The sequence below is a fragment of the Sardina pilchardus genome, chromosome 8 (genome assembly GCF_963854185.1).
Source record: "Sardina pilchardus chromosome 8, fSarPil1.1, whole genome shotgun sequence".
In the NCBI taxonomy this organism is placed as follows: domain Eukaryota; kingdom Metazoa; phylum Chordata; class Actinopteri; order Clupeiformes; family Clupeidae; genus Sardina; species Sardina pilchardus.
The window spans coordinates 5560075-5587565 of NC_085001.1; the positions used below are offsets into that span (position 1 = coordinate 5560075).

At 43.9% G+C, this 27491-nt stretch overlaps 2 protein-coding genes across 3 annotated transcripts; one reads left to right on the top strand and one right to left on the bottom strand.

The window, feature by feature from the left end:
* Positions 1 to 662: 662 nt before the first annotated feature.
* On the top strand, positions 663 to 12473 carry gda (guanine deaminase). Of its 2 annotated transcripts, XM_062542470.1 has the most exons (15): positions 663 to 843; positions 1116 to 1204; positions 1478 to 1649; positions 1987 to 2074; positions 2599 to 2704; positions 3902 to 3929; positions 5268 to 5375; positions 5601 to 5708; positions 8351 to 8448; positions 8594 to 8661; positions 9081 to 9227; positions 9972 to 10090; positions 10544 to 10571; positions 11467 to 11580; positions 11904 to 12473. In XM_062542470.1, exons 1-14 carry the CDS (start codon positions 715 to 717, stop codon positions 11538 to 11540), a joined length of 1362 nt encoding a protein of 453 aa, XP_062398454.1. In that variant the 5' UTR covers positions 663 to 714; the 3' UTR covers positions 11541 to 11580; positions 11904 to 12473. The 2 variants fall into 2 exon arrangements, with proteins under 2 accessions (XP_062398454.1, XP_062398453.1); XM_062542469.1 differs by having other exon boundaries at positions 666 to 843; positions 11467 to 12473.
* Positions 12474 to 17723: 5250 nt separating this feature from the next.
* On the bottom strand, positions 17724 to 23659 carry zfand5a (zinc finger, AN1-type domain 5a). The gene is made up of 6 exons (XM_062542471.1): positions 23516 to 23659; positions 21809 to 21983; positions 21282 to 21384; positions 20890 to 20993; positions 19653 to 19781; positions 17724 to 19539 (listed from the first exon to the last, which is right to left on the bottom strand). The coding sequence occupies exons 2-6, from the start codon at positions 21960 to 21962 to the stop codon at positions 19391 to 19393; spliced, it is 639 nt and encodes a 212-aa protein (XP_062398455.1). The 5' UTR covers positions 21963 to 21983; positions 23516 to 23659; the 3' UTR covers positions 17724 to 19390.
* Between the last annotated feature and the right edge of the window lie 3832 nt (positions 23660 to 27491).

Here is a 27491-nt window from a genome sequence, read left to right on the forward strand (position 1 = left end):
ACATGTAGCCTATGCTATGTTGCTTGTCCCAGACGACACTAAAACCAAAAGTTTATCATCAATCGTAGATGTCCCGGCGTTTGCCATGGGCACCAAGGCTACACAATGGACGTACTATTGCATCTTTCTCATGACTAGGGTTGGCAACTGTCTGATAAGAAAATAAGGAAAGAGGGGAGGGGGCTATACACTTCGGTAGGTCTACAGTACAGTCTCACGATATACAAAAAAACAATTCTTGCAATGAAGCCTCCAGGGCTCATAATTATGTAGGATACTTTCTTTCCCTTACAACACAGGAAATATTTTGATGCTAAAACAATTAATAAAGAAAAAACGTGTAGCTTATTCTACTCAAATAAAACAACTTCGAAATATATGATATAGTTCTGAACTGGCAGATAGCACAGGGAACATCACAAGCAGCTCCAGAAGCACAGCTCACTCAGCATCAAGTAGGCTTTCTCGGCGGAATATCCCTCCCTGTTAGCGCCAGTTGTCGGCGACATGCGTCTCCATGACGAACGCTGACGTGAAGCTCGGCAATTCTCTCCTGGGACACACTACCACTACTAAAATCCCCTTAGAATGAGCAGGTGCCGTCTGTGTTTATGCGCGGTAATAATTGCGTAATCTACACCGCCCCTCGGAAGTCATAAGACCGTCAGGTATAAAGTCGGCAACTCACTGCGCATAGAAGAGTTTCACACAGTTATGGAGCAAACTAAGGACACCACCGTGGGCGTTGCGCACGTCTTTAGAGGAGCATTTGTGCACTCAACCCTCGAAGCTCCTCTTGAAATACTGGATGATACTGTTTTAGGAGTGGACAAGAAGGGAAAGGTTTGCAATTTTTCTAAAACCAACAATTTAGAGGAAAATATGTTTGAAACAATGGCACATCGAATATCCATAAGGCTTTAACGATATTGTATATCTAAACAACATTTTGTGAGGTAATAAATCATTATTCTGGCACATCTGAAGCAAACCCACCTGTTGACTATACTGAAACAATACCTACAGATGACTCAAATCTAGTGTACAAGTAAGTTTTCGTTTCGTTTTCTCCTGTGTGCGACTTAATACTACGCATTGTTTTCCCCTTGTATCAGATTGCATTCATTGAAAAGGGTAGAGATGTGAAAAGCCTTTCAGCCAAATGGGAATTTCTACTCTCAGATGTCAGACAACTGGAGCCACAGTGAGTCAAGCTGTTTTTTAACATCTTTTCTGGTGCATAGGCTACATTACATTACATTTGGCTGACGCTTTTTAACCAAAGCGAACTACAACATGGTAAAAACATTTAAACTTTTTAGGGCACTTCTCACAACAAATTAAAAACCACAATAAGTGCATCAATGAGTGTAATAAGTGCAAGTGGTAGTGAGAAGATGTCTTGTTCGATCTCTTATTTATTTCTTGTAATATCACTGCCTTGATATTGATTTGTTGGGGCCATTTATTTTGATAGTGAGTTCATCATGCCAGGACTGGTGGATTCCCACATCCATGCATCACAGTACAGCTACTCAGGCACCGCTCTGGACCTGCCACTTCTGCAGTGGCTCAATACGTACACATTCCCTGTGGAGTCCCAGTTTAAAGACCTGAAGTTCGCAGACAAAGTCTACAACAAAGTTGTGGTAAGTTACGGTAGGGGGTGACGGCAGTAACTGTGTTGTCCCTGTTAGACTGAGCGTTTAGTATAAAGTGTAGCATGTTTTTTGTGTGTCAAACCTGAACATTGACTGGCATTTGTGCATAATCTAGTTGTCAATATATCAGTAGTCCTGACTCATTCTTTGAGCAGTGTTATGATGGATGATGATGCAATATGAACTTCGACCCTCATAAATGTACTCCCAAATGAACTGGCCTTAAAGGTTACATAGTTGCTCTTTGCTCTAGCCTTTTTTGTTGCTTACGTACAGTTCTTTTGGTTATTGCTATCTACATTTGTTTTGTGTATTTGGTTCCTAGAGAAGAACTCTCAGAAATGGTACCACAACAGCCTGCTACTTTGCCACCATACACACAGATGCATCTCTGCTGCTTGGGGAAATTGCAGGTGAGTCAGGGAGTCCACAAAGGACCCAAACACTTGTGAGCTGTCATGTACAGAGAAATTCATTCTCTCTAACACACACACACACACACACACACAGCACAGCACACTTGTGCTTAGATCAAATGTGTTGGTCTGCACCAGTCCTGACACTAGAGCTTTAATTAGTAATCCGGTAAAAATGTTCTCAACTTTCATGCCAGTCTTATTCCGGGCCATCCTCACGTGTACTGTACTTTTCTTGGCCAGGGTGTGTTTGTTGTGTGAGTCTCGTTGACATATTTCATGCTCTAGTCTACATGGCATGGCACATGCGTTCACCAGGGCTTAAAGTTCTCAGTGACCGAACAAAGGCATGGGCCGGGCTATTTAGTGTGTGGAGATGTTTTTAGCACACTAAAAATTGACTGATGACTTGAATAAGAGTTAGCAACTTGATTATTATTACTGACTCTCTCTCTCTCTCTCTCTCTCTCTCTCGCTCTGTGTGTGTGTGTGTGTGTGTGTGTGTGTGTGTGTGTTTCAAGATAAACTTGGGCAGAGGGCACTGGTTGGCAAGGTGTGTATGGACTGTAACGATGCCGTTGCACATTACAAGGAGACAACAGAGGACTCCAGTAAGGAGACCAAACGGTAATTCATTCAGAGAGAACTACCAACGTTTATTTTAAAATGTTACTGAAAGACATTTGTGGTTGTGAATGTTACAGTTAAAGTCATCACATGCAGCTAAAACTGTCCGTCTTCTTTACGTTGCTATAGTAATTTGATTTGACAGTCTGGGGCCAGTTCCCCGTGAGCATCGTAAGCCTAAAATGGCTTAGTTTGTGACATCTCAAAATAGTGTGAGGTGTCACTGAAGAAGACATTTGAAGATGAGCTCCCTGACCCCCTTTAGCGTTGCTGAGGTACCAACTTTCTGAGGTTGGCAGGGGGGCCCTTTTCATGTCTGGGCCCATACTCCGTCCATGGTTACTGATTCAACTCGCAGGTCGCCTAAATGAATAAGTGGTGGCTTAGCCTACATGATGTTCAAAATTGAATAAGAAATGTGTATTCAATGCAATTACATATTCATATGCTGATGTAGTCCTGGCCATGAAAATGTAATCCATTTCACCATGTTTTAAGTCGCTTTGGTTAAAAAAAGAAAGAAAAAAAAGCGTCAGCCAAATGTAGTTTAATCGTTTTATTATGATTCGCTCCTGTCTATTTGTCGGTTGGTTATTTTGTTGTTCGTTAGTAGGATTATGAAACAACATTTGGCCAAATGTTCATGAGTACATTTTACTTTTTTGAGTATATCTTTGGGGTCTTTTATGCCTTTATTCATATTGGACAGTGAAGGGTGAGACAGGAAGCAATTGGGAGAGAGAGATGGGGTGGGATCGGAAAATGACCGCAGATCGGATTTGAACCGGGTCTCCGTGGGCACTCGGACCCGTATGTGGTATGAGCGCTGTAATCTGTTGCCCCACAGTGCCCCCAACTTTGTTTTTAATTTGCTAGAAATGTGCGCCATAGGCCAAAAGACAAACCCATACATTTTGTGTAGATCTGACTCGTCGAACGCTGATATGCGTAGCTTTTCACTACGCTATAATTCAGTCTGAACCTAAACTTACCTTCACTTTTATTTTGACAAATGAATTGACTCTTTGTAGTCCTCATGCATATATCAAGAGGTACTTAAATACTGGCAAGAACACCATACATGTTATAATGTCTCTGCAATAATCTACAGAATCTGTTGGGAAATATTCCTTGGTGAAGGTAATAATTACTAAAGTGAATTGTATGCTATATGGTAATCACTGTTTTTTTTTTCAGTTTCATCCAAGAGCTCATGGAAAAGAAGGTAAAGTCTAAGATCAAAATCTGCATTGAATCTGCATTGAAATGAATAGATAAGTGTATGTTTGAGTTGTACTAATCTGTACAAAATACTATCAAGATGCAAAGTTTGATTTGGCTGTATACAGGAGAGAGGGGCACACAGATCACAATGCACTCCAGAATATAGGTTTCACTGTGCAGGTTGGGACACCTGTCAGGGGGATATTACAGTCAAAATGTGAGATGACTATTGCCTGTACCAAGAGTTGGGTAGCATCTTGAGTCAGTTAAGTCCTGATTTTAGATAGCAAGGTGCGGACAGCTGTCTAAGCCGTGATATAATGTGAGGGATTCAAACCAGGAGAGAGCAGAGCCAGAGATTCTCATGCTTGAGAGTAGAGAGAGAAGGATACAGTCATTAATTGTGTCAAAGGCAGCCAATACGGCAAGCAGAATGAGTACCAGAGATGGGCACAAATACATCAAAAACTATTTTGTTACAAATTACAAATACTGGCTTATAAAATGCAACAAAATAAAATACAAAATACTGATGTGCAAAATGCAAAAAATACAAGTAAAAAATAAGTAATTAGTAATTAGAAAATACAAAAATACCCCCACAATAATCATGGTATACCAACTTTTAAAATAGACTTCAAGAAATAGGCTACTAGCTTCTGATTGGCTGGCAGAGGGCTATACATTCTATACTTTGGGCTCCTATGAAGTAGATCTAGTTGTTGTGCTATAAATGCCTTTTGCCTTCATACATGACTGACAACATGGGGGACAAACACAGTAACATCCTATAAGGTGCCTCGATATAGAATTAATTAAGTGGGTGGTGAAACTCCACTGTTTCGCATCAGGAAGGTTTTTGCCTCTGTCTCCTCCATTATTTCTGCATATCAGGACACCTTGGTTGATGTTATCCCTTACATAAATCCTCATGTCAAAGGTTATGATCATGGGGTTCATGCCCTAATACTGATGACCGAGTGGTCGCCCTGGCTTACAGACTGTTATCATACAGTAACAGTGTCAAAGTTAGTTCAGGCTACCCACTGATCTATAAAGAATAATGTAATATTCTTTATAGATCAGTGAGGCTACCCTGTTCACTGACGCCTATGGAATATGACACAAAACAAACAGGAAGTGATGGTGCTCTACATTGTCCATGGTTGGGACAGATATCTTGGGTCATGACGTAAGAGCTCACTTTTTTGTATCAAAGTGACCCACGAATGAGAAATGCGGAACATTAAACCACATACTGACAAATTAGACCTGATGCTCTTTCTCTCAGTGGCTTAGAATGAATGCACACACATAACTGTTTTTTTTTTTTTGACAGTATCCCCATGTTAGACCTGTTGTGACCCCTCGCTTTGCCATATCCTGCACTTCTGCTCTTCTTCATGAGTTGGGGGACATCGCTAAGAACAACAACCTCCACATCCAGGTGAGGAGCGGATAGTCCCACACTCTCACACACACACACCACTCCAAGCCCAAGAGACGAAGAATCAAGTGCGTCTGAGCCTGTATCATCAAAAAAGAAAAAGACATCAACACCAGCACCAACACTGTCAAATGCCTTGTAGGCTACTCTTTCTATTGCGATTACAATTGTAACACGGACCATGAAGATCTATGCGCATCTACTGAAATAAGTTGCTATCCACAGAGCCACATCAGCGAGAACAAGGAGGAGTGTCAAGTGGTGCAGAATCTGTTCAAGGATTTGGAGACCTACACGGATGTTTACCGAGAGCACAACCTTCTCACTGACAAGGTAGGCTCGGCTCGGGCAGTGGTGGTGTGGCCCACTCTTCCACAGCATTTGTTACTCTGACGGCCTAGCTGTTGCAGTGTGTCAGAGCTTTAAGACTTTTAGGTCCTCGTGTACAAAGAAATGACTGCCCTTTTCTGATGTTATTTGCACTTTAAAACATGGCAGTCTCTGGATGAAAGCGTGTTTCGCCTGCTGTACTTGAGCACATGGAAAACTGAGCTTTCCTTACTTAGCATAATGCATTTATGGGAACGTTGAGGGAAAGGTGAGGGAGGACTGTTCATAGTTATTAGGTTTTTCGGCATATGTATGACAACAGCACGTTTATTATGTGGTGAAACAGTTCCGCCATTTAAGAGCAGATGTAATCCAAATTTCAGTTAAAATGTATACACAGTAAATAACTTTCAGATAGAACAGAATCAGTGTTCAGAACACTAGTTTTCTTCATTGTACTATGTCAAAAGCAATCATCCTTTTTTGTTTGTCTTTGCAATGTATTACTTTCATGTTCATGTTATCCACTTCCCAATCTGCTACGTGCTTAAGAGCGGAGTAGAACTACTGCTCTGCATTATGCCGCTAGCTTGTTGATGTTCTTACCCCGTATTGTGTTATTATAACAGAAGATACCGTTACAACACAGTTCACCCTCCACCTGAAATAAGGGAGAGTACAGGACAAGCCTTGCGGGCACATCTACAGTGGGTATAGTAAGTATTCACACCCATGCTAAAGTTGACTAAAAAGAGGAATATAAAATCATCTTTTGAGAATTGATTGTAATGCCTTAATTCAAAAAATGAGTAAAAATCAAACGGCTAAGGACACTAATTTTCTTTGTGATTGAAGAATGTATCGTAAATAGATAAATGTTCTTCCTTAAATAGGCTACAGGTTGCATAAGTATTCAACCCCTATGTTAAATTCCCATAGGAGCAGGAGGATTTTTTATATGTTTTTATTTTTAAAGGCCAGCTATTTCATGGATCCAGGATATTATGCATCCTGATAAAGTTCCCTTGGCCTTTGGAATTAAAATAGCCCCACATCATCACATACCCTTCACCATAGCTAGAGATTGGCATGGTGCTTTTTACAGTTAGCCAATTAGCCTGTTTGATGCTCATTGAGCTCAATGCAAATCAAACAGGCTAATAGGCTAACTGGAAAAAGCACCATGCCAATCTCTATCTATGGTGAAGGGTATGTGATGATGTGGGGCTATTTTAATTCCAAAGGCCAAGGGAACTTTATCAGGATGCATATTATCCTGGATCCATGAAATAGCTGGCCTTTAAAAATAAAAACATTTAAAAACTCCTCCTGCTCCTATGGGAATTTAACTTAGGGGTTGAATACTTATGCAACCTGTATTTAAGGAAGAACATTTATCTATTTCCGATACATTCTTCAATCACAAAGAAAATTTGTGTCCTTAGCGGTTTGATTTTTACTCATTTTTTGAATTAAGGCATTACTATCAATTCTCAAAAGATGATTTTATATTCCTCTTTTTAGTCAACTTTAGCATGGGTGTGAATACTTACTATACCCACTGTATTTCACAGAATATAGCCAGGCACAGAGTTTCTGTTTACATTGTTGCACACTGTTTACACATTGACATTTCTGTGTAGATAAGATCAGAGCCTCAGTGTGACTGTAAATTGAGCTTAGTGATTACAGGGTGTGTGTGTGTGGCTCTAGTGGATCATATTCTATTGAAGCCAATACAACGTGGGCGTAATTGTTCAACCTAGTGGGCAAAGCATGGTTGTTTTATCCTATAGATAGAGCACAACTCAGACCTAAGTAAAATTGAATTTTAGCCATTACAACATTTCTGCTAGTTTAACAAGACCCTTGTGCATTAAGTCCAAGGTTTGAAGGCTGCTGTAACTACTGCTAGGTTTGCTGTTCTAGGTTGTGTGGCATATGTGAGTTACTCCAGCCGCAGGTTTACTCTACGTGTTTGCTTTAGGACAGGTTGATCATTTATACACTTCTCTAGACCAGAACATCTCAGTGTTGACCATTTTGTGATGAAGTGAAATCATAGCTGAATTTTCAACACTTTAGCCAATGGTTTATTAACTGATCCTCAGCCGATGGGGAAAAGCTGATGTGATTGTTGTTGTTGTTGTTGTTGTTGTTGTTGTTGAAGAAGAAGAAGAATAAGTATAGAAGAAGATTCAAAAGGTTGTGCAAGGACTGCAAGGCTGTGAGAGCTCAGTTGGTGACTTAAGTAATCAGTAAAGCGGAACATCTAGTTGTAGTTGTAGTTTCCTCGGAATGGTGACATTTAATGAAACGAGGAAATTATTTCATCATTCATTCTGTAAAGTGACACTTTTCCCCATGTGAAAGACAGATGATCACACACCTGTTGTTCCCACTAGCCGTCCAGGCCATGCACTGTTTAGTTTTGTGTGTTTTAGGTAGCTTACCATGTTCAGTCCAAAACTCCATAAAGTTGCTTTTAAAAGGGTAGATCATTGAGTGTGTGTTGATGTATAGTTGAGTATCTGTTACTTTTGTTATTGTGAGAGAATGCATGGTGCATCAGTATTTAGTGATGCTCAAACCCTGTATCATGCCTTGCCAGTACAGTTCACCACTGATGTTTGTTTGTTTTAAAGACTGTGATGGCTCATGGCTGCTACCTGACCAATCGAGAGCTTGATGATTTCCATAAGGCTGGAGCCTCCATCTCCCACTGTCCCAACAGCAACATCTCGTGAGCGTCCTCTTTCACAAGTGCTTCTCTCTCTTTTGCCATGGTGCTCCATCGCTTTGGCTTTAGTGATCAGAATAACATTGAATATGTCTTGAGTTTAAGCCTTTTTGTTTTCTTTCTTTGTCTTTGTCTTTCTGTCTCATAGCCTCTGCAGTGGCATGCTGGATGTCCGCAATGCTCTTAACCATCAAGTAAAAGTCGGACTGGGCACAGGTAAGAGTGAGATTTTTTAAAGGGTACAATTTCAAGTTCTCTATTTTGGCAATGGATTTGTGTTTTTATGATTATTATGAATACATGGATGCATCTAAATGAAATGAGATCATAACAGATTGTTGTAGCACTACTCGAGTTGTGTATAAACTAATATGTTACCTTTGTTCTACCATGTGCAGTCTTGGTTGAAAACTTACTTGATTAGCCAGTGTTCAACATCTATGGAAATTAAAAATACTCGTATTTTCAACACGACTCCTGCCTGCCCTCGCGTTCAAGGAAAGCCACATAGTCAAAACCAAGCACACTGCCAAACATTTAAAATTGGGAGGAGCTATTTCAGCATCACCATTTGTACACCACAGTGCTTATGTTTCAGTAAGCAGCACTGCATGTGCGATTTACAATCTGTGCAGATGTGGGCGGGGGCTACTCACCCTCCATTCTTGATGCTATGCGGCGAGCGCTGATGACCTCCAAGGCCCTCAAAATCCAAGATCCCAACCACCAGACCTTGACCTTCGAGGAGGTCTTCAGGCTGGCCACGCTAGGAGGAAGCCAAGGTGAGGCCGCTGAGCGGAAAGTGTTTTTCTCTGTAGTCATCCTGATGAAGAAACGGATGACTTGTGGAAATGAAACAGCACAGTGGAGTAACGTTTGTTTATTCTGCAATTGTTATTGAGAAGAGAAATGTTCAGATGCTCCGGTCAGTGTGAATTTGGTATTGCCCTCATGACTGGGCTGCATGTCTAGAAATCAGTTGACTGTACTGATTTTGGATACTGTAGATACTGTATTTGTAGCGATCTTGCCCATATGGAAAAGTTATGTTAAGAGCATAAGGGTCACGTGCAATGCTTGCAGATCTGTTTGAGATGAAAAGTTGTCCGCATGCTCAACCCTAAAACATCCTAAGCCAGGTTCACATTGTACGCGCAATCGGCAGCACTATGAAGCCCATTATTTTCAACTGGCCTGCTGCTGCCCCAAGCAAAGCGCATTTTGCCATTTTGCTGCCACGGTTGAAGTTCAATGTTAAATTTGACCACGACATGCTGTAAATCATACAGTAGGTGTTTTGAAATGAAATGATGGCCTAAACTGACAGCAATGCCACGGTTGAAGTTCAACCATGTTGAGTTTGACCACGGCGTGCTGTAAATGAGGTGTCTATGTTAGGTGATTTGCACTTAGCCTAGAATGAAATGATGGCCTAAACTGCAACAAGCTACTCTGTTTGCAAACCACATAGATTTTCCAATTGATTTGAAGGACCTGACAGTCTGACCTTTTCTCTTTGTGTCCAGCCCTGTCTCTGGACTCTGAGACGGGGAACTTTGAGGTGGGGAAGGACTTTGATGCCCTGGTGGTGAATGTATGTGTGCCTGACGGGCCAATGGATATCTGTGGCCCAGAGCCCACTAAGGTAAGATCTGGCTAATACCTTGGACTCCAATTTCACTTTCTAGTTCAATGTCAGTTGACTTTTCGACCGGAACCAGACCAGGTGTCTGTGAGTATCATTTTCTGAGCAATTACAAATAAAACTGCCCCCATGTTGCAACATTAAAATTGCCCCCATATTACCCTACTTGCGTTTGATCTGATCACCTTTCAAGAGATGCCAGTTAGTGAGTGACCACGGCCACTACTGGCCACCCCGCGGCTCCACCTCTGATTTTAAGGCCATCTTATACCACCAAATCCCCAAATCTCCATTTTACCCGCTAATGGAAAGGAAAGCAGCATGTAGAGGCTTCACATCCTGTCGGCCTAGAGTTTTGAAACGGAGGTCACTGCCTATTTCAGCTTTCAACATTTAACGAGAAATCAGTGCTTCGTTTGTGAGTAATGTTTGCAATGTTTGTGATTTCAAAAGGTCCTTCTGGAGAAGTTCCTGAATTTAGGTGAGTGTATCATTACTGAACTTCCCGCTTGCCCAATAGTCTCTGTACACTAGATTACTTGAAGTCGGCAAATCAGTTCCCTGTTAGTTGACATGGCTATCAACAAGCACCTGAAGATGAGTGCTTTAGGCTGTGTCTGAAACATAAGTACACACGCTGGGCAGTGTGCATTTTCCCGGAAGTTACGTCCAATGTCTGTGGGCGGCTGGAAGGAACTCCGCTGTGTGCCATTCTGCTCAGCTTCAGAGATTTTAGCTGAGATTAGCCTGGCTCCTCCTGACTACGTACTTCCGCTCAATTTCATTTCTTTTCATACTCTGTGTGGTATAGCTTGATCCAGCTCTGTTTACTCCGGCAAGTGCATCTCCGGCCAATCAGCGAACAGAGGGCGTTCCCAAGAGCGATTATGTTTAAGTTTCAAGCCTATCGTTATTGTTGTGTCCCCCGTGGTTATCGTACGTCATTACCAAACGTTAGTGATTGAACTCCAATGAATTCAAACTTCAGACAAGCATCCACAAACCAGGAAATAAACGTTTGCCAATGGATTTAGGCCAGACTCTCTGCGAAGAAAAGAGTCTGGTCTCCAGGCTAGCAACATTAACCATGGGGGTGCAAATCACAAATGCCAGCCTACATGCAGTGGCTGCACAAAGAAGGATTTTCAGTGAGCTCACATGTACTCCTCTTCAGGTGCTTGTTGACAACGATGTCAACACACAGGAAGCTGGTTTGCCGACCTCAAGTCAGCTAGTGCACAGATCTAACACTTGAGTCACTGCTGATTAAGTACACTTCTCTGCTCTTTGTGCTCCTCCTTCACCACTTATTACAGCTATGTCCTTGTATACATGCTACTGTAAACCTGACTGATGGTGTTTTTGAACACTAACAGGTGACGATCGCAACATTTGCGAAGTGTATGTGGCTGGCAGGAGGGTTGTTCCATTTGCAGACAAAGCTTCATAATGATGGAGCTGCAGTCTGGCATCCATCGGCAATGGCCAAATGAGAAACTATTTCAACATATCCTGTTACATCAAACAGGAATTTAATTTCATGAGAAATTACAGGAAAATGAGGAAATATTTTGAGCGATGCCAGTAAAGATCTTGTAACACTCCAAGTGGTGACTATAAAGCTCTTATACTTTGAGTGGTAAAAGTGATGCTTACATAGTTTTCATGAACGTTATATCAACTTGAAGTAATAGAGTTCATAGTAAAGAAACATTACCTACCGCTGCTAACAGTTTTGATGTGAAGGGAAGCATACAGTAATTTCCTGTGTTTTAGCCGCATTGTAAACCACAGGACAGTGCTTTATGCATTTTTTTTTTTTTATTAACTACACCATATATATACAAAATTAATATATTAATATATTGCAAAAACAATGTGTAAACCTCCGCTAATAATTGGGAAATTTGAGAAAGTAGATTGAAAGTAATACGTTTGGAAATAGCTGGGAAAGTACGGAACTGCAAAATCTGAATAGAGAGCTGAGCACTCTCCAGTTCCCTTTATAAATCAGGTTGATGCTCACCCTTTATCTTTTGTATACTCAGGTTGATTTAAAATGATCATGAATGATTTTATGCAGATATGGTGCATATGTTATAACATGTTACATTTTCAGAAATTGTGCTTTTTGTGTTATTGTTGCTTTAAGTCTTGTACGTGGCAGTTATTTTTTAAAATGTGTTTCATTTGCTCGTGTGCAATATTTTAATTAATTGCTTTATACATTATAGTTTTAAACAACATTTTTTATTTGATATGACTGAAAATGCTAAATGGAAAACCAAATATTCTAATTCTTCTGTTACCTTAAAGCTGTTTTACACTGTCAGTGTTGGGACAATGCACCAGTACCTTTCAATTAAACCAAAGTGTAAACTCATTTTGTTGTTGTTTTGTGATGCTTTATAAACAAAGAGGAACTCACACCAACAACTGTCCGCAAGATGCCGGAAGAAAGATATTATAGACTAGATACTGTATAGATACTGTATTGTGGACTATACTGTATATTATCTTATTGACGAGGTTTCAGGCCTGCGGCCTCCTTATGAAAAATATGTCATTTTAAAAAGAGAAATCTGAATAAACTCATGGGGCTGAAACATCATCTATAAAATAATACGTATAGTCTACCTGTACATCAGGAGCCAGAGTGGGCGACATTGCCAGCTAATGAATGTGGCTGCGCATTATAAAACCAGTCTGCCAGTCCTCCAGCCCCTGTCTCCCTGTGTTTATTTCTGACCCGTGTCCCCATGCTGGAGTCCTGTCCGTCTCACCTGCCCCGTCTGTGGCTGACATGCTACGTACTCGGTCCTCTGAAGGCCCTCTCTGCCCTGCCACAGCCAGCTGGCTCCCAGTCTGGCTCTGTAATCATTACACAAATGCAAAATGTGGAAGCGTGACCAACAAAGTAAGAATGACTCAGAAAGAAACCTCTTTTTTTTTTCAAAAGAGTGTGACCTCATGTAGTGTAATAAGCTATAATAACCACAAGAGGGAGCTAGTGCATGCTTAAACTGTACAGTGTACACTGTTGTTTGACGCAGTAAGAATCCATCAGGAAAATAATAAATAAGGGTAAATTAGCAACTGATATGGTTTTGTAACATCCATTCATTAATGATCCTTCAAATAAACCACGCTGGGAAGAAAGACACAGTTGATACAAATTAATGGTACAAGTAGCCATGTTAAAGTTCACCCGTGACAATAACTATCCAGATGAAGCAATGGACTTTCCCTCATCATCATGTCATTGTAGTTTTTCTGTTTTTGTTGTGGCATCTTGTGACATATGTGTGAAATGTGTGGTGTGAGAGTTGTTGTTTGTGCAGATCGGTTGCCCTCACCCTTGTTCAGTGTGAATAATCAGGGGGACTGTACTCCTGGCCAAGCTGGCCTGCTGAGTGGCTTTGAGGAAGAAACAAACAATTCTCTTCATCCAAGCATGATCTGCAGCAATTACCAGCTGAACATTAGCCACTCACGCTAAACTACACAACCTCACCCATTCTCCCTCTCTCTCACTCCCCCATTTCCCCCCCTCTTACCCCAACTCTCTCTCTCTCTCTCTCTCTCTCTCTCTCTCTCTCTTTCTGCAGTTCTCTCTCTCTTTCTGCAGTTCTCTCTCTAGAACCACAGAAAACATCCCGTTTTGAAACTGGCAAACCATTCAGAAATATTTACAACCACATGTTACCAGGGAAAATAGGGGAAAAAAAGAACGTCTTGCTGTTTTTCACCTCAGATTTCATCATTCTACTTTACATTCTTGGGAGGTTGTTCAAGAGGTGTCGTAGGTGTCACTGAGCAGATAACATCCCACACGCTCGTCACTTCACCATCTGTCAGAGAGTTCCTCGCCCTCTCACACATACCATATTGCAAAATGCCTGTGTACTCCAAAATTGCAGTACGCGAGAGAGACAAAGTGTCAAAATAAGCAGAGGAGTGTGCAACAACTAGATAGCGTGGGGAGGGGTTGCACTGGGAAGCCAGAGAGCGAGAGAGCGAGAGAGAGAGGAGGGGGAGGAGAGGAGAGCGAGGGAGAGGGAGAGGACGAAAGAATGAGACACCACAGAACAGGGCATGAGTTGAGACCATGTGAGTGGGCGGGCAGATGGGCGGAGAGAGTGTGTGAACCAGGCGGGGCCAGCTCAGAGCCGACGCTGGCGTCACACGGACCTTTCTCCTTCTTTCTGCCTCTTTCCTCCCCTGCCCTCCCCTCCCCTTCCGTGTGTGTGTGTGTGTGTGTGAGGTTTTTTTTTTTTTTTTTTTTTTTGCTTCCTCGCACGTTTGAGTCACTGAAGCGCTGACTCAGCCCAAGCCAGATTAGTCTGGCTGAAGGGTCCTTGACTAGACTTCACCAAGCATTCTCAGAAACATTCCCACACACACCAACACCACTCACACTTTCCCGTAGCTTGATTGCACTCACATATTGGATTTGGCAAATGACAGAGACAGAGTTCACCAACCAGGCTACGGGCCAACATGAGGCAGCTGAAAGCAGCCACAGCAAAATGTCTGTGCCTCTCAAAACAAGTAGTGTTAAAACAGATGAATGGTACAGTGGGAGGAGACTCCTTAATCCAGGGCAACCCAAAGAGCAGACAGCTCTCTCTCTCCCTCCCTCTCTCTCTCTCTCTCTCCCTCTCTCTCTTTCTGCGTACGCGTCGACTACTCAATGAACTACCCAAATCTCCTGTAATCCTGTCCTCATCTAATCTGGAGGGCTCAATGGCCTCCGCTGTGCTCACTGCCACCCAGTGGCGTCACCACCTCACCCTCTCACCCTCTCCTCAAATGCCTCTGAGCTCATATCGCCCGCCGATAGAACCCCCCCCCCCCCCCCTCCTGTCCTCGAATACCACTGAACTCATATCTCCTAACAGAGTCTTACTCCTCCAACTCCAGCTCATCCTCTTGTCTCGGCGTGGCACAGGACCTTAAAATACTCCTGCTGTAAAAGCTACGGCTAATCGTGCTTTCAGGTATACGACAGGCAGAGAGAGGGAAGGAGAGAGTGTGTGTGTGTGTGTGTGTGTGTGTGTGTTGGAGAGTCCAGGAAGAAGGTGAGTAAGCGTGAGTGTGGGTGTGTGTGTGTGTGTGTGCTGTTGGCTCTCCCTCTGTAAAACATGAGAGAGTGCATGATGAGTAAGTTCCATTTAAGTGTGTGTGTGTGTGTGTGTGTGTGTGTGTATGTGTGTGTGTATGTGTGTGTGTGTGTGTGCGCGCGCGCGCGCACATTGTGTCATTCAGGTGGAGAACTACACACACGTCATCTGGTGCTCCCCATCACCACCATGAACCCTGACTACTGCTTGAACTCTCCACTCTCACTCTCCCTTTCCCCACACACGCCCTCCGCACCATACTGACCCTCCCCAGCCTTCCTGACGAGCTCTTGCCTTACAGGGGAGCATAGACAGCTTGAGATACACATCCGAATCAAATCAAATAAATATAAAGTTAAATATAAATCCAACACAAATATAAGTAGATATTGTGAGGCTTTCACAGTGTAACCCATGCATGGACCACTTCACTAGATATTGATCTGAATTTGACTCGGAGATTCAGCAGCCATCGTGGAGTGTTTCTAAACTGAAATGGCACTCTTGAGCTCCACTTTAAACTGGCGGTCTGCACTCGAGTGTCTTGGTGCCCTCCATCCTCTCCCCTTTCCATCCCTACATCTCTAGAATGGCACGTGGCCCCATTACTCACTTGCTGGGGCCGAGGCCATGGCAGAGGAGCCCATTAAATAACCTGCTTGCCAGTCGTCCGCCATATGAAATCATGTGATAACTGCATCTGGCTTCTCCCTAAGCTCACCTCCCACTGTGGGGTCGTGACCTCCCCCGCCCGTCCCCCCCCCCCGCCTGCCCGCCCGTCCCCTCCCTGAGCGAACGCACTGAGGCCCATTCATGTGCTCACCACATCTGTCACAGGCCGTCACTGTGACGTCACACACAGAGCCTGGTGTTGGCTCCCCCTCCGACACACACAAGCACATGCGCTGACACTATCCCCCTGCCTCTAAGCACTACAGAGAGAGGGAGAGAGAGAGAGAGAGAGTGTGAGAGAGAGAGTGTATGAGGGATGCAGGGAACAGGGTGCACAGAGAGAGAGAAAACAAGCTGCGGATGATGGAGCCCAGACACAGACAGACAGCTGGCCGGCGAGGCTGAGTAGAGTAGAGTAGAGTAGAGTAGAGTAGAGTAGAGTAGAGTAGAGTAGAGTAGAATAGAGTAGAGTAGAGTAGAGTAGAGGAGAATAGAGTAGAGTAGAGTAGAGGAGAATAGAGTAGAGTAGAGTAGAGTAGAGTAGAGTAGAGTAGAGTAGAGTAGAGGAGAATAGAGTAGAGTAGAGTAGAGTAGAGTAGAGTAGAGTAGAGTAGAGTACAGATGAGTCGAGTCGAGTCGAGTCGAGTCGAGTCGAGTCGAGCAGAGCAGAGCAGAGCAGAGCAGAGTAGAATAGAGATGAATAGAGTAACACTAGCTGTTACACTAGCTTTGGCAACATTGTGCAAACAGTCATGCTAATAAAGCTCCATTGAATTGAATTGAATTGAGTAGAGTAGAGTAGAGATGAATAGACTAGAGTAGAGTAGAGTAGACTAGACTAGACTAGACTAGACTAGACTAGACTAGAGTAGAGTAGAGTAGAGTAGAGTAGAGTAGAGTAGAGTAGAGTAGAGTAGAGTAGAATAGAGATGAGTAGAGATGAATAGAGCGGAGCGGAGCAGAGATGAGTAGAGTAGTAGAGTAGAATGGAGTAGAGTAGAGCAGAGCAGAGTAGTCGCAGCAGTGGCCGCTGCTCCGCGCCTCAGAGGCCGCTGTGTGCACGCGTGAGCTGGCCAGGAGGTGCTGCGAGTGTGGAGGGGGGGCTCTGGGTCTGTCTGACTGCAGCGGCAGCAGCACCTGTCCTCACTCCTCAGGGGCCGGCCGACACAGACACCTCTACAGCTGTTCCCAGGTCAGCGTCACTTTGTCCCTGTTGCCCCCTTCTCCACGCGTACACACAAAGAGAGGTGTGTGTGTGTGTGTGTGTGTGTGTGTGTGTGTTAGGTGGGGGTGGTGCTGTAGGAAGGTTGGTTCACACTCCCTTAATCCGTTCATAGGGTCGCGGCTAGCGACATCAAGAGCAGCTGCCACAGCAACACAGGCCGTCTCACACACACACAAGCGTCCTGATGCACGTGACAGGTGGGTCAGCATTACTCTCCATCTCTCTCTCTCTCTCTCTCTCTCTCTCTCTCACACACACACACACACACACGCACACACACACACAGACACACACAGACACACACAGACACACGTCCTGATGCAAGTGACAGGTGGGTCAGCAGCACACTCTGCATCTAAAGTCACTCGTGACTCACACCAGAGAAGGGCATTTCTACGGCACGTAGAAATGCAAAACCTAACAGTTTGCAGTAAATCTCCAAAAAGTAGATCTCTGTAGCTTTGCAGGAGACCTTTCCTAGGAGACTGAAGCCAGAGGTCTCAACTTTCAGGAGGTTTACCGTCGAGTTCACCTTACTCAGGTTTGCCGCTAACCCATGCACTTGGAATTACATCTCACCTTCAGCACAGTAACACCACCAGATCAGACTCCGTGACATCTCTGTACATCAGTTTATTTACAGGATACTATGTTTACCTTAATGCCAGATAACACGGTTATATGTATTACATAAATATGAACATGGTAAGTTGTTGTTTTTTTCCTTTGTACAAATTTGCATATACCTAACAGGTGAAAGTAAAACTCAAAACGGATACATACAATTCTTTTCTTTTGAAGCCAGCCCTAAATGAGTGAAAGAAAACCAACAGTGAGGTTTGTTTATGTACATGACGCACACAAATCTACCAGAGGTATGGGAAAGGACGGCGAAACACGAAGACACCAAGAAACAGCCCAAAAGTCCATAGTGGAAGAACTACTGTAGCGATACAATTCTTTTTCTATTGTGTTTCTTAGTGAACAAACAAACAAACAAACCAAAATGGCAAGCCTATTCCAGGTTAATTCAGCTTGAGTCAAGATATGGAGAAGAGCTTTATAAAAAAACGAGCACTCATACACACGCACACCATGGTTACATACCGTACCTGCTCACATATTCAAAATATGTGTAATACTCACTCTCAAAGAAAAACAAACTATGACAAATACATTTACTCACAATTAAGATGAAGATTATTGTCAATGACCCCCAGTTCTTCACACATTCCTGGGCTTCAACTGAACATTAAAGGATTTCTCAAATAAGCCAGGTCCTAGATCAGCATCTTCACAGAAAAATCTGCTCTTTTTTTTTTCGGAAAGCATGTTCCTCAAATCGACAGCACAGCCCTTCAGGCGTCAGTTTCGATCGTTAGTCTACGCGGAGCCTCGACTCGGTCTCCAACAGGCAGACGAGGCTGAGACGGGAGCTCCTCAGGAAAGTCAAGCGGCGATAGCTTGATTAAATATGGACAGGCGCCACTAAGCACTTAACTGGCAGGACACGGGAGCTTTCGCCCGCTGACCTGCCCGAGAGGGGACAGAGAGAGAGAGAGAGAGAGAGAGAGAGATGTGTTTTCCTGGAGGAGAGGAGAGCACAGGTCCACATTCAGCCGTTCTCACACCTCGATGGCTCGCTCCACGTTACAAGATGGCCTCTCACTGGCTTTCATAATCAAATGACGCTCATCTAACCAACGGATTGAAACTCGGCACAGCGGATGCTGCCCCTGGAGCACAAAGGCTAAAAATAACGGAGGGTCGGAGGAGAGGTGCCGGGGCGAGGCTGCATCCTGGTCCGCGGGGCCACCCGAGTAAACGTCCGCATTTTTGGCACACAGCATTCTCAGACTGCTTCGGACCCGTCAATCGAGATGGCGATCGTTGTGGAGGGGGCAACATTGTTCCATCTTCCCTGAAAAGTGTCCTGGCCAAATATGCAACACGTACGGAAATAATGACTATGGTTTAAAAGGGGGAAAAAAGCAACAATCTATTCAAACAAACACACGAAGGGAGGAGAGGAAAAGGACGAAACAAACCAAAAAAACTAAAAAAAGAAAACACCCTCCCCCCTTCAAAAAAAAAAACAATAACAACAAACAGGAACGAAAAAAACAAACAAGAGACAATTAAGATCGCTGCACGTGCACCATTCTCTCAAAACATAAAAAAAGTTTTCTTTCGCTCAGAAAAAAAACTAATTGTCCATTAGCCACTCCAACGCCAGTGTTCAGATCAAAGTTCCCAACATTCTCCCAGGTGGGGGAGAGCTTATATTCTCTGGATCTTGTCTGCCACAACCACGGGGTTCTCCTTACGGATCTTGGCAGCAGCCTCCGCCTTGTAGTCATACGTGCAGTTGTGGATGTCGGAGTATCGATGGAGCCCGCAGAACAGGTTCCCACACCGGCAGTCAAAACCTTAAGGCAGAAGAGCAAAAACAATGAGACATGTGGTATGAAGACAGAAAGAAAAATGTCCGAGGGGCCAACCAAAGCATCCAAAGACAAGCCAGCCAGGGCTCAGGGCTCACCTGTTAGTCCCACCCGCTTGCGACACATGAAGCATCTGTTCTTCTTGGGCTTGGGCAGCTCAGGGGCCTTGGTCTCGTCACAGGCCTGGGCAAGGGCAAGGCTGGAGGAGGAGCTCGGCTGGGTGACAACTGCAGAGAGAAAGGGAAAGGGAAGGGGTGGGGTGGGGGGGGGGCACATTTGCATTTGTTAAAGAGAAAAAAAATAACTGTCACACTGACTAAGCAAATGAAACGCAATCTCTAGCCCTTGTCTGTGTGGTGTGGTGGTGGTGGTGGTGTGTGCGTGTGTGTGTGTGTGTGTGTGTGTGTGTGTGTAGCCATGTGTTATAAAACTGGGAGTGAAAAGCCAGAGTAGAGCCCATTGCGTAGAGGGATGAGGCACTGGAGGTGTCCAGGTTCGTTGGACGCTCTTAGGGTGGCGGGGATTTAAGAGTGCAGTAGCCTGAAGCCGAGCGGTTTTGGCCGGGGACCTGCACTGACAACGTGCACCTTGATGTGATTTAAAAGCGGCCTATTTTAGAGGAGCTTAATCTTAATGTCTGTGGGCTGGAGACAAAACACACACAGACAGACAGGGCAGAGAGAGGAAACAGAGAGGTCCCAAAATAACAACAAACCTCAAAAGTGTCTGGCCTACAAGGGCAGGGCAATCTTGTTCTTGTCATATATGAATATAAAAATATCATTTTAGTATACACATATTGTACATACAGTACACTTAAGAACTGTGCTTGTTGGTGGTGGATGGTCACAGACGTTATGTCACTTCACACGAATAGCTAGGTCATATGCAAATGGCGACGGTGTGTTTGGAAGGAAACCTTTTTGAGAATAGATGATAAGGCCTACCTGCCATAGGCTAGAAGCAGTAGATTAGCTCCGGTCTTTGAATAGCGAATGCACTGGCCATGTACAGTATAACAATACAGCCCTTTCTTTGGCCCCAGACCAGGGTTCAGGTCGTGTAAGTTCACACTCACTCGCCACCTTTTTACATTATGCTCAATTCAGAATCACTTCACAGGGTGTTTGTCAAGATCTGGATCGTTATTTAGAAACGTGCCATTAGGTTGTTATTGAACTGAACACCGAGTAACGCCATGGTAAAACCATGTGTCCATTATCTTTATTAAGCAATCATTAATACATAAGAATTGATCTACACATGAGCAGTTTTCTCCTAATGGCCACTCCTGATCAAATTGATTTCTGTGCATGTGGAAAAAGCTCAAATTACCTGGCTCTGCAACTTCCGATTTTGGCGACGTGACCTTCTCTTCTCTGGAGATGCTCATTTCAGTCATCTGCTGTGTCACAGGCAACGAGGCTGCTGGGACAGTTCTACACAGACCAAAATAGGGCAGAGCAGGACACCGAGATTGAGATGGAGAGACGGGGGAGAGGGAGGGAGAGAGAGAGAGAAAACTAGATCAGGCACAGCAGGACTCCATATTAGAACAGTGGGCCAATTCTGATACCCTGTTCCACCATCATCTCTGAAAACCCACAACATTCAGCTCTATGCAATCGTATCACAAAATGACAGGTTAACTTAAACAGATCTATGCTTTGCATTTGTTAATTCAACCAGTTTGTGTACAAACAGTTGCTGGATGGGGGTGCTCTTACTCTCTGGTGGTGTCTGCGTTGGGCATGGCTGGGGCTTCAGCAGCTTTGCTTAAGCTGGCTTCTAGTCTCTGGATGGCCTCTGCTGCTGGGCTACCAGCAGCACCTGAGATGAAGCAAAGAGATGGTCAGCCACTGATTCCCTTGTTAGCACAGCACAAATTGAGATGGAAGACTGGAAACGAAGGAGGCATCTTCCCCCATCTCTCTTTTACACACACACACACACGCATGCATGCATGCACACACTCACGCACACACACACACACGTATCCTTTTGTTCATATAATCCCTGGGACCTGGTAAGGACTCTGAGATGAATGACTTGATTTAATCACAAACATAAACTGATCAGGACTTTCATGCAGAAACTCATTCATCCTACAAAACAGAGGTAGGGGGAGGTCTTTCGAGGGTAAACATTAGCTGATTTCCTCAAGCCAGATTAATGCAGGTGACTTGGCTTTGGGGCAGTTAGAGACAGTCAGAATGAACGACTGCATTGATTCTGCAGCCAGAAAGGTACTTACCTAAGGGACTCATGGGGCTCATACGGTCGCTGCTTTGCTGTCGGTTTATGTTCTCCTTGTAACAAACCGAGCACATGCCATTGGTCCTTGGGTTGCCGTAGAAACCACAGCCGGTGGTACACAGTATGGGACTCTGATTCGTCTCTTGAGCCATCGCTGAGGTAAATACGTCGATCTGGGGAGAAAAAACAAGGCCCAGTCAACAACAGCTGCATTTGGTGACTCAGGCAGTGTGACATGGTCCGTAGAGTGTAAACAAAAAAATCTGACTCCTTCCCATTTAACTTAGATGGCCAAGCACCGCTTAGGCCCATAGACTACGTCCAGCTAGAATCTACAAACTACGATATTTCCAGAACAATAACGTTAACGTGGACTCGATGGAAATGCAAGCTACCTGGCAAGTGCATGCAAATGTTGACATAACGTTACTTAGCAGTGAACGCGAGGAGCTGTACAAACATGTTTTCAGTAATAGTCCTTTTTTATGGACGTCTCTTCGTTGTTGTGTTGACATCAGAGGCAGACAACAGATTTATTTCCCTTCGACTAGAATGGATAGGAGAACCTTGCAGGCTAAAGTGAATGCGGGGTAACATTTGATAGCTAGCCAAATAATCCTGACAGTAACGTTATAGCTAGAGATCAAGTGTTTGCTGATTGAAACATTTCGTTAAAAGTCATCGACGTTTGGTGAGTGTAACGCTATGCTATGCATGCCAGGTAACGCTAGCTAAGTTAGCTGGTTAAACCTTAGGTTGGACTGACTTGTTCCATCCATCTGCTATGAATGCTAACTAACGTTAGCTATCTGTCCAGAATGGGTAGGTAGGCTACCTAGCAAGAGCAAACTCTTGAAAGGTTAGGGGATGTAATGCCAACTCACTTCGCTCGATACCAACATTACACATTAGTCTCTCATTTCACTAGACAACGTTAGCAAAGCTACCTCGCCGAAGGTTAAATGGTTAACGTTAGCTTCTTGCGGCAGCAAACCTCTCTAACGTTAACGCCATACCGTGACGTTACACATTATTATTTCAGTCTGCTAGAACAGTTACGTTTTGGGAACATTTGTCCTTATTTTGCAAAGGATTTATTGAAATTGTTCTTTACGTGTTGCTCGTTGAAAGCAATGGTGACGTTCAATACAGAGCTTGGTTTAACGTTACATAATAAGATAGACCTGGGAAATTACTGAGTGTTTTAAGAACAGCAGATTTGCCTTTCACGGCAATCCAAGTTACTAAACACGCGACCGCTTGGGTACGTCCCGTGCTTTGCGCTTCCCGTGGCTAGTCACGTTCGAGGGCTTGTGATCTTTCTAGAGGTGGTGACAACTTGAGAGACTTTGTTTACCAGGACCCACCCGTCCGCCTGATGACTTGGCTAGGCAGATGCTGCATTCAACAAAAGGTCGCGAGCTATTAATATTATCGAGCTAACGTTAGTCACAAACACGAACAATTGACAAAAAAGTCGCGATTTAACATTATTTACAGTTAAAGAGTACGTTTATGTTTCTTTACAGACATGACCTAGCAGGCAATCGTCGCTTCTCGACAACATTATCCTCAGTCTAACGTTAACTGAATTAATCTGTCTCGGTTCTCCTCTTCCATGGACGTCAATAGAATTTATATGACAAAAACAAGCGAGCCATTTCATCGAGAGAGAAAGATAAAAAACACTGATACGTGTACTCACCCGTCAATTTGAACTATATACACAAAAGCTGGAATTAGGCTTTTTCAAATGCGAGGAAATTTGCTTGTAAATAGGGATTCTCCTCTCCTTGTTCTCTCGGTCCGGGCGACGGGGATTTATTCGCATGAACCCTTTCTCCCTGTCCTATCTTCAGTCTCACTGTTTGTTTCCTTCTTTAGTAAGAGGCGTGGCTGAGAGCGCCACTGCTCAGTACACGTGTCCTGATTGGTTACCATGTAGTTGTTGGGGGTGGAGTGGTCAAGTAGCCAAAGGCTTTCTTTGGGAGAAACATACACTGTTGTAATTCACGACCTGTGACAGTCATAACAGAGACCTTATACCTCTTTGTTTGAATTGTTTTATGCCTCTACTCGACATTCTCTGAGTTTATTATATTGTCTGTATAATTTCGTTGAGCACGTCTGTTGCAGTCAACAAAGGTTTTCAGGTCAAACAGGGTGAAACTCAGTGTAATCTCTTTCAATTTTCAGCCTCTGTCAGTCTTCAGTGCCTAGTTTCTGGACATTCACGGTAGTTTGTGAGTATGCATGTTGGTTTGGCTTGACTACCCATTTCCCTGACTGATAATACTTTATTCATGATTAGTATTTTTGTCTGTCCTGTGACAATGGAGCTAATTTGTATGTGATCTTCTGGAACAAAACAAAGCAAAACAATGTGATTCGCTGAAACAAAACAAAGCAAGAACAGAAAGCCAATGTTATTCTTAGTTTAGGCTTTGCATACAGTTTCAATTTGAAACAGTTGTCGGTCTGGTATGTTTGGAGGGTGCTGAACTGCATTAATTTGTGCCTTGTGGAATTCCCCTTGTTTTCCACCAAGGTGGGCCATGCACACACGTGCCGCACAATTTTGCTCCAGAGCCGTTCCTCGTCATGGAGGCACTACCGTGGTATGGGATTCCTTAGAGATGGTGTAACATGAGTGCGGAGCCCCAAAGCACTCCTTGGAGAACGCAGGAAAGCTGTGTCGTTATTGTACGGAAAGGTGGAGGGTGGGACTGGGGGGAGGGTGGTTGGTGGGGATGGGAGTGGAAAAGGGTGAAAAACAGACCTAGTTGAACTAGTTTCAGCCTGCTCTCTCTGTGAAGGCTTACAGTTCTCTTGCTATGATGTGTGGTCAAAACACATACCCCATTGATACCTGAAGAGATACAATGGCTCCTTTATGTTAATGTGAGTACAGGTTAAGTGTAAATACTAAGATCTACACAAATATGGGACACACCCAAAAGGGACCTGAAACAATTTGGCTAATTCAAATTGTTTCAGTTCAGCAGTCGACCTTTACTTCCCTACTTGACCATGACAGAAAAGGTCTTGGTTTTCATGAGTGATTTGTGAAGACCTTCGGTCCATCTGCTATCTGAGCCATGTCCCTTTTTCCCCTTCTCTCTATCTCATTGGACCTCCCCGTGTGAAATGGCTGGCCATGCCAACTTGGCTATTTACCTGTTTGGTGAAGATGGCTGCACTTCTGAGAAGGAGCGCCCCTGTGTGTACTGCAGTTATGGAAATCACCCAACTCAAATGGCAGTTGGCAAAACGGTTGACCAGTAGAGACGAGACATCCTCACAACAAACAAACACATGATCTCTCTCTCTCTCGCTCAATCTCTCATTCAGATAAGACAAACCCTTCCCACTTGGGGAGTGTTTTGATGAAACAAGGATCATCTCTTCAGGCTCTTTCGGAAGCAGTTTTTGCTGAGGCTTGCCAAGTATCTGTTGTTGTGTATACGGTGATCTCGTGGCTGGTGAATATAGCTTATGTGACCCATTTACCCACTTCTATTCAGAGCAAGACAGAAAGAGGGACAGACATTATGACCAGGGATATCAGTTGACCTTCGAGACTCTTGTCATTTGCATCATTTACAAACCATGTGCTGCTCGAGTAGGTACAGTACATTGTAACTGGAGCTCTCTCTCTCTCTCTGGAGCTTGCTCGTTGAATAAGTTCAACAAAGTTTCCAATACTCAGAGAGCCCGTGTGTGTGTGTGTGTGTGTCTTTGGTCATGTTTACACATGTATAGCTCCACCATGTCAGCTGTGCTCCGCCGTAGTACTGCGTCACACACACTTTTTGGTTGTACTGACAGGCCGCTTACATGAAGGCGGCACATGAGAGCCCTAGATCATCAATCACTGGCGGTAAACAGCCTGAAATCATACGCTTGCCTCACAGCCCACAGGACAAACATGTACTGCAAGTCCCAGACGCCTGAGGAGTCAGCACAGATTGTGTGGAGTGTTGCGTGGTTGGGGTTCACACAAACAAACACACACACACACACACACACCTGACCTGCAGGGTTTCTGTTCATCTATGCCCAGGTGTGCTTAGGAGTAACACAGTTGGATTTCATGTTATTTTTCTCCATGAATGTCGCTCTAGGGGTTGGCAGCCGCTGGAGGTAGACAGACTATAGCAGCACAGACAATAGCTTGGTGACTCAATGCTGTGTCAGTGGGAATGGTAGTGTGAAAGAACAAGAGGGCATTACTTGTTTGTGGACGGCTACAGCAGCATGGAGAAAGGGGGAATACGTTAGATGATCTTGTCGGCGTGATTTCATTTTCAGTATTTATGTATAGGATTTCTTCCCCCTGTCCTTTTTGCAACATAGTCATCTAAGTGAGACATTCATACAGAATTATTGTGGCATGCATGTTGTTGGGGTGCCTAATCAGTTGATATTTTCAGGATTTTTTACATTTACATTTACACTAGCTCAACCATTCTAAATAAATTATCCTGTCACTTAACGAAACCTGTTAAAGAATGGTTGCCATAAAGCCCACCTGTTGTCATTCATGTTGTAAAAACTGATGACTGCACATGGTATAGTTTGATACTAAGATAGGAAGTGACATTGCTCATTTCTTTTTTATATAATGCATTATAATTGGTAATACATTTATAGGTACTTATTAAAGCCTTCTCCTAATGTTTCTTTTCATGTTGTGTATGGCAGTATGGCAGGTCTTTTGAGGCCTGTATGTTGCTACCTGCAGACTGAAAGACAAGCAAAGCATATGCTGTCTGGTCATACCACAGGACTATATTGAGCACTGCAGTGTATTTTGCCAAGAGTGTGTGTGTGTGTGTGTGTGTGAACTCGCGCACGTGTGTGTGTGTGTGTTGTGCGAGTATAAGGAGTGGTTGCAGGAACTGGGGGCACTGGAAGGTTTCAGGTTGCATTGATGGCCTCTCTCACCTCTCTGCAGATGGAATCCCCACACGCTTTGGCTAACTTTAGAAAAAGAAAACAATCCATAGCTACGCACATACATACAAACACATACACATACACATACACACACACACACACACACACACACACACACACACACGCATAGATGTATAGGAAAACACATACATGCATTTATAAACAGACACAGATGTGTGCACATGTATGCAATCTATGCATGTGGCCACACACACACACACACACACACACTCACTCACACAAAATCCACTTGAACAAAACACAGATACATGCACATGTATGCAAGCTTACACACACATACACTCGCTTTCACACACAAGCATGTGCAAGTGCATGTGCATGCTTGCCTTTCAAGCAGGCCCACATACTGTATATATTTTCTCTCTCCCTCACACACACACACACACACACACACACACAGACTGCGGGCCGCACTGATCCAACGTCAGCACGTTTCAGCCCAGAGGACTAATGGACTCAGGCCCTCCTGATTGCTGAGAGATCACAGCGTGTAAATCCTCTGGCCTGACAGCTCAGGGCCTCTAGTGGGCTTTCGGTTAGCCACTGAGGGTCTCCTCCCTGTCTGCTGGCTGCCAAGCACATAATCCATTGGACATGTCGCCCCCTGGTGGTCAAAAATTTGTTTACCAAACGTGTTAATTGTGGTTGGCTGTGAGTTGTCAACAATAAATGGTTTACTGTAATAAATGGTCTGTCTCATC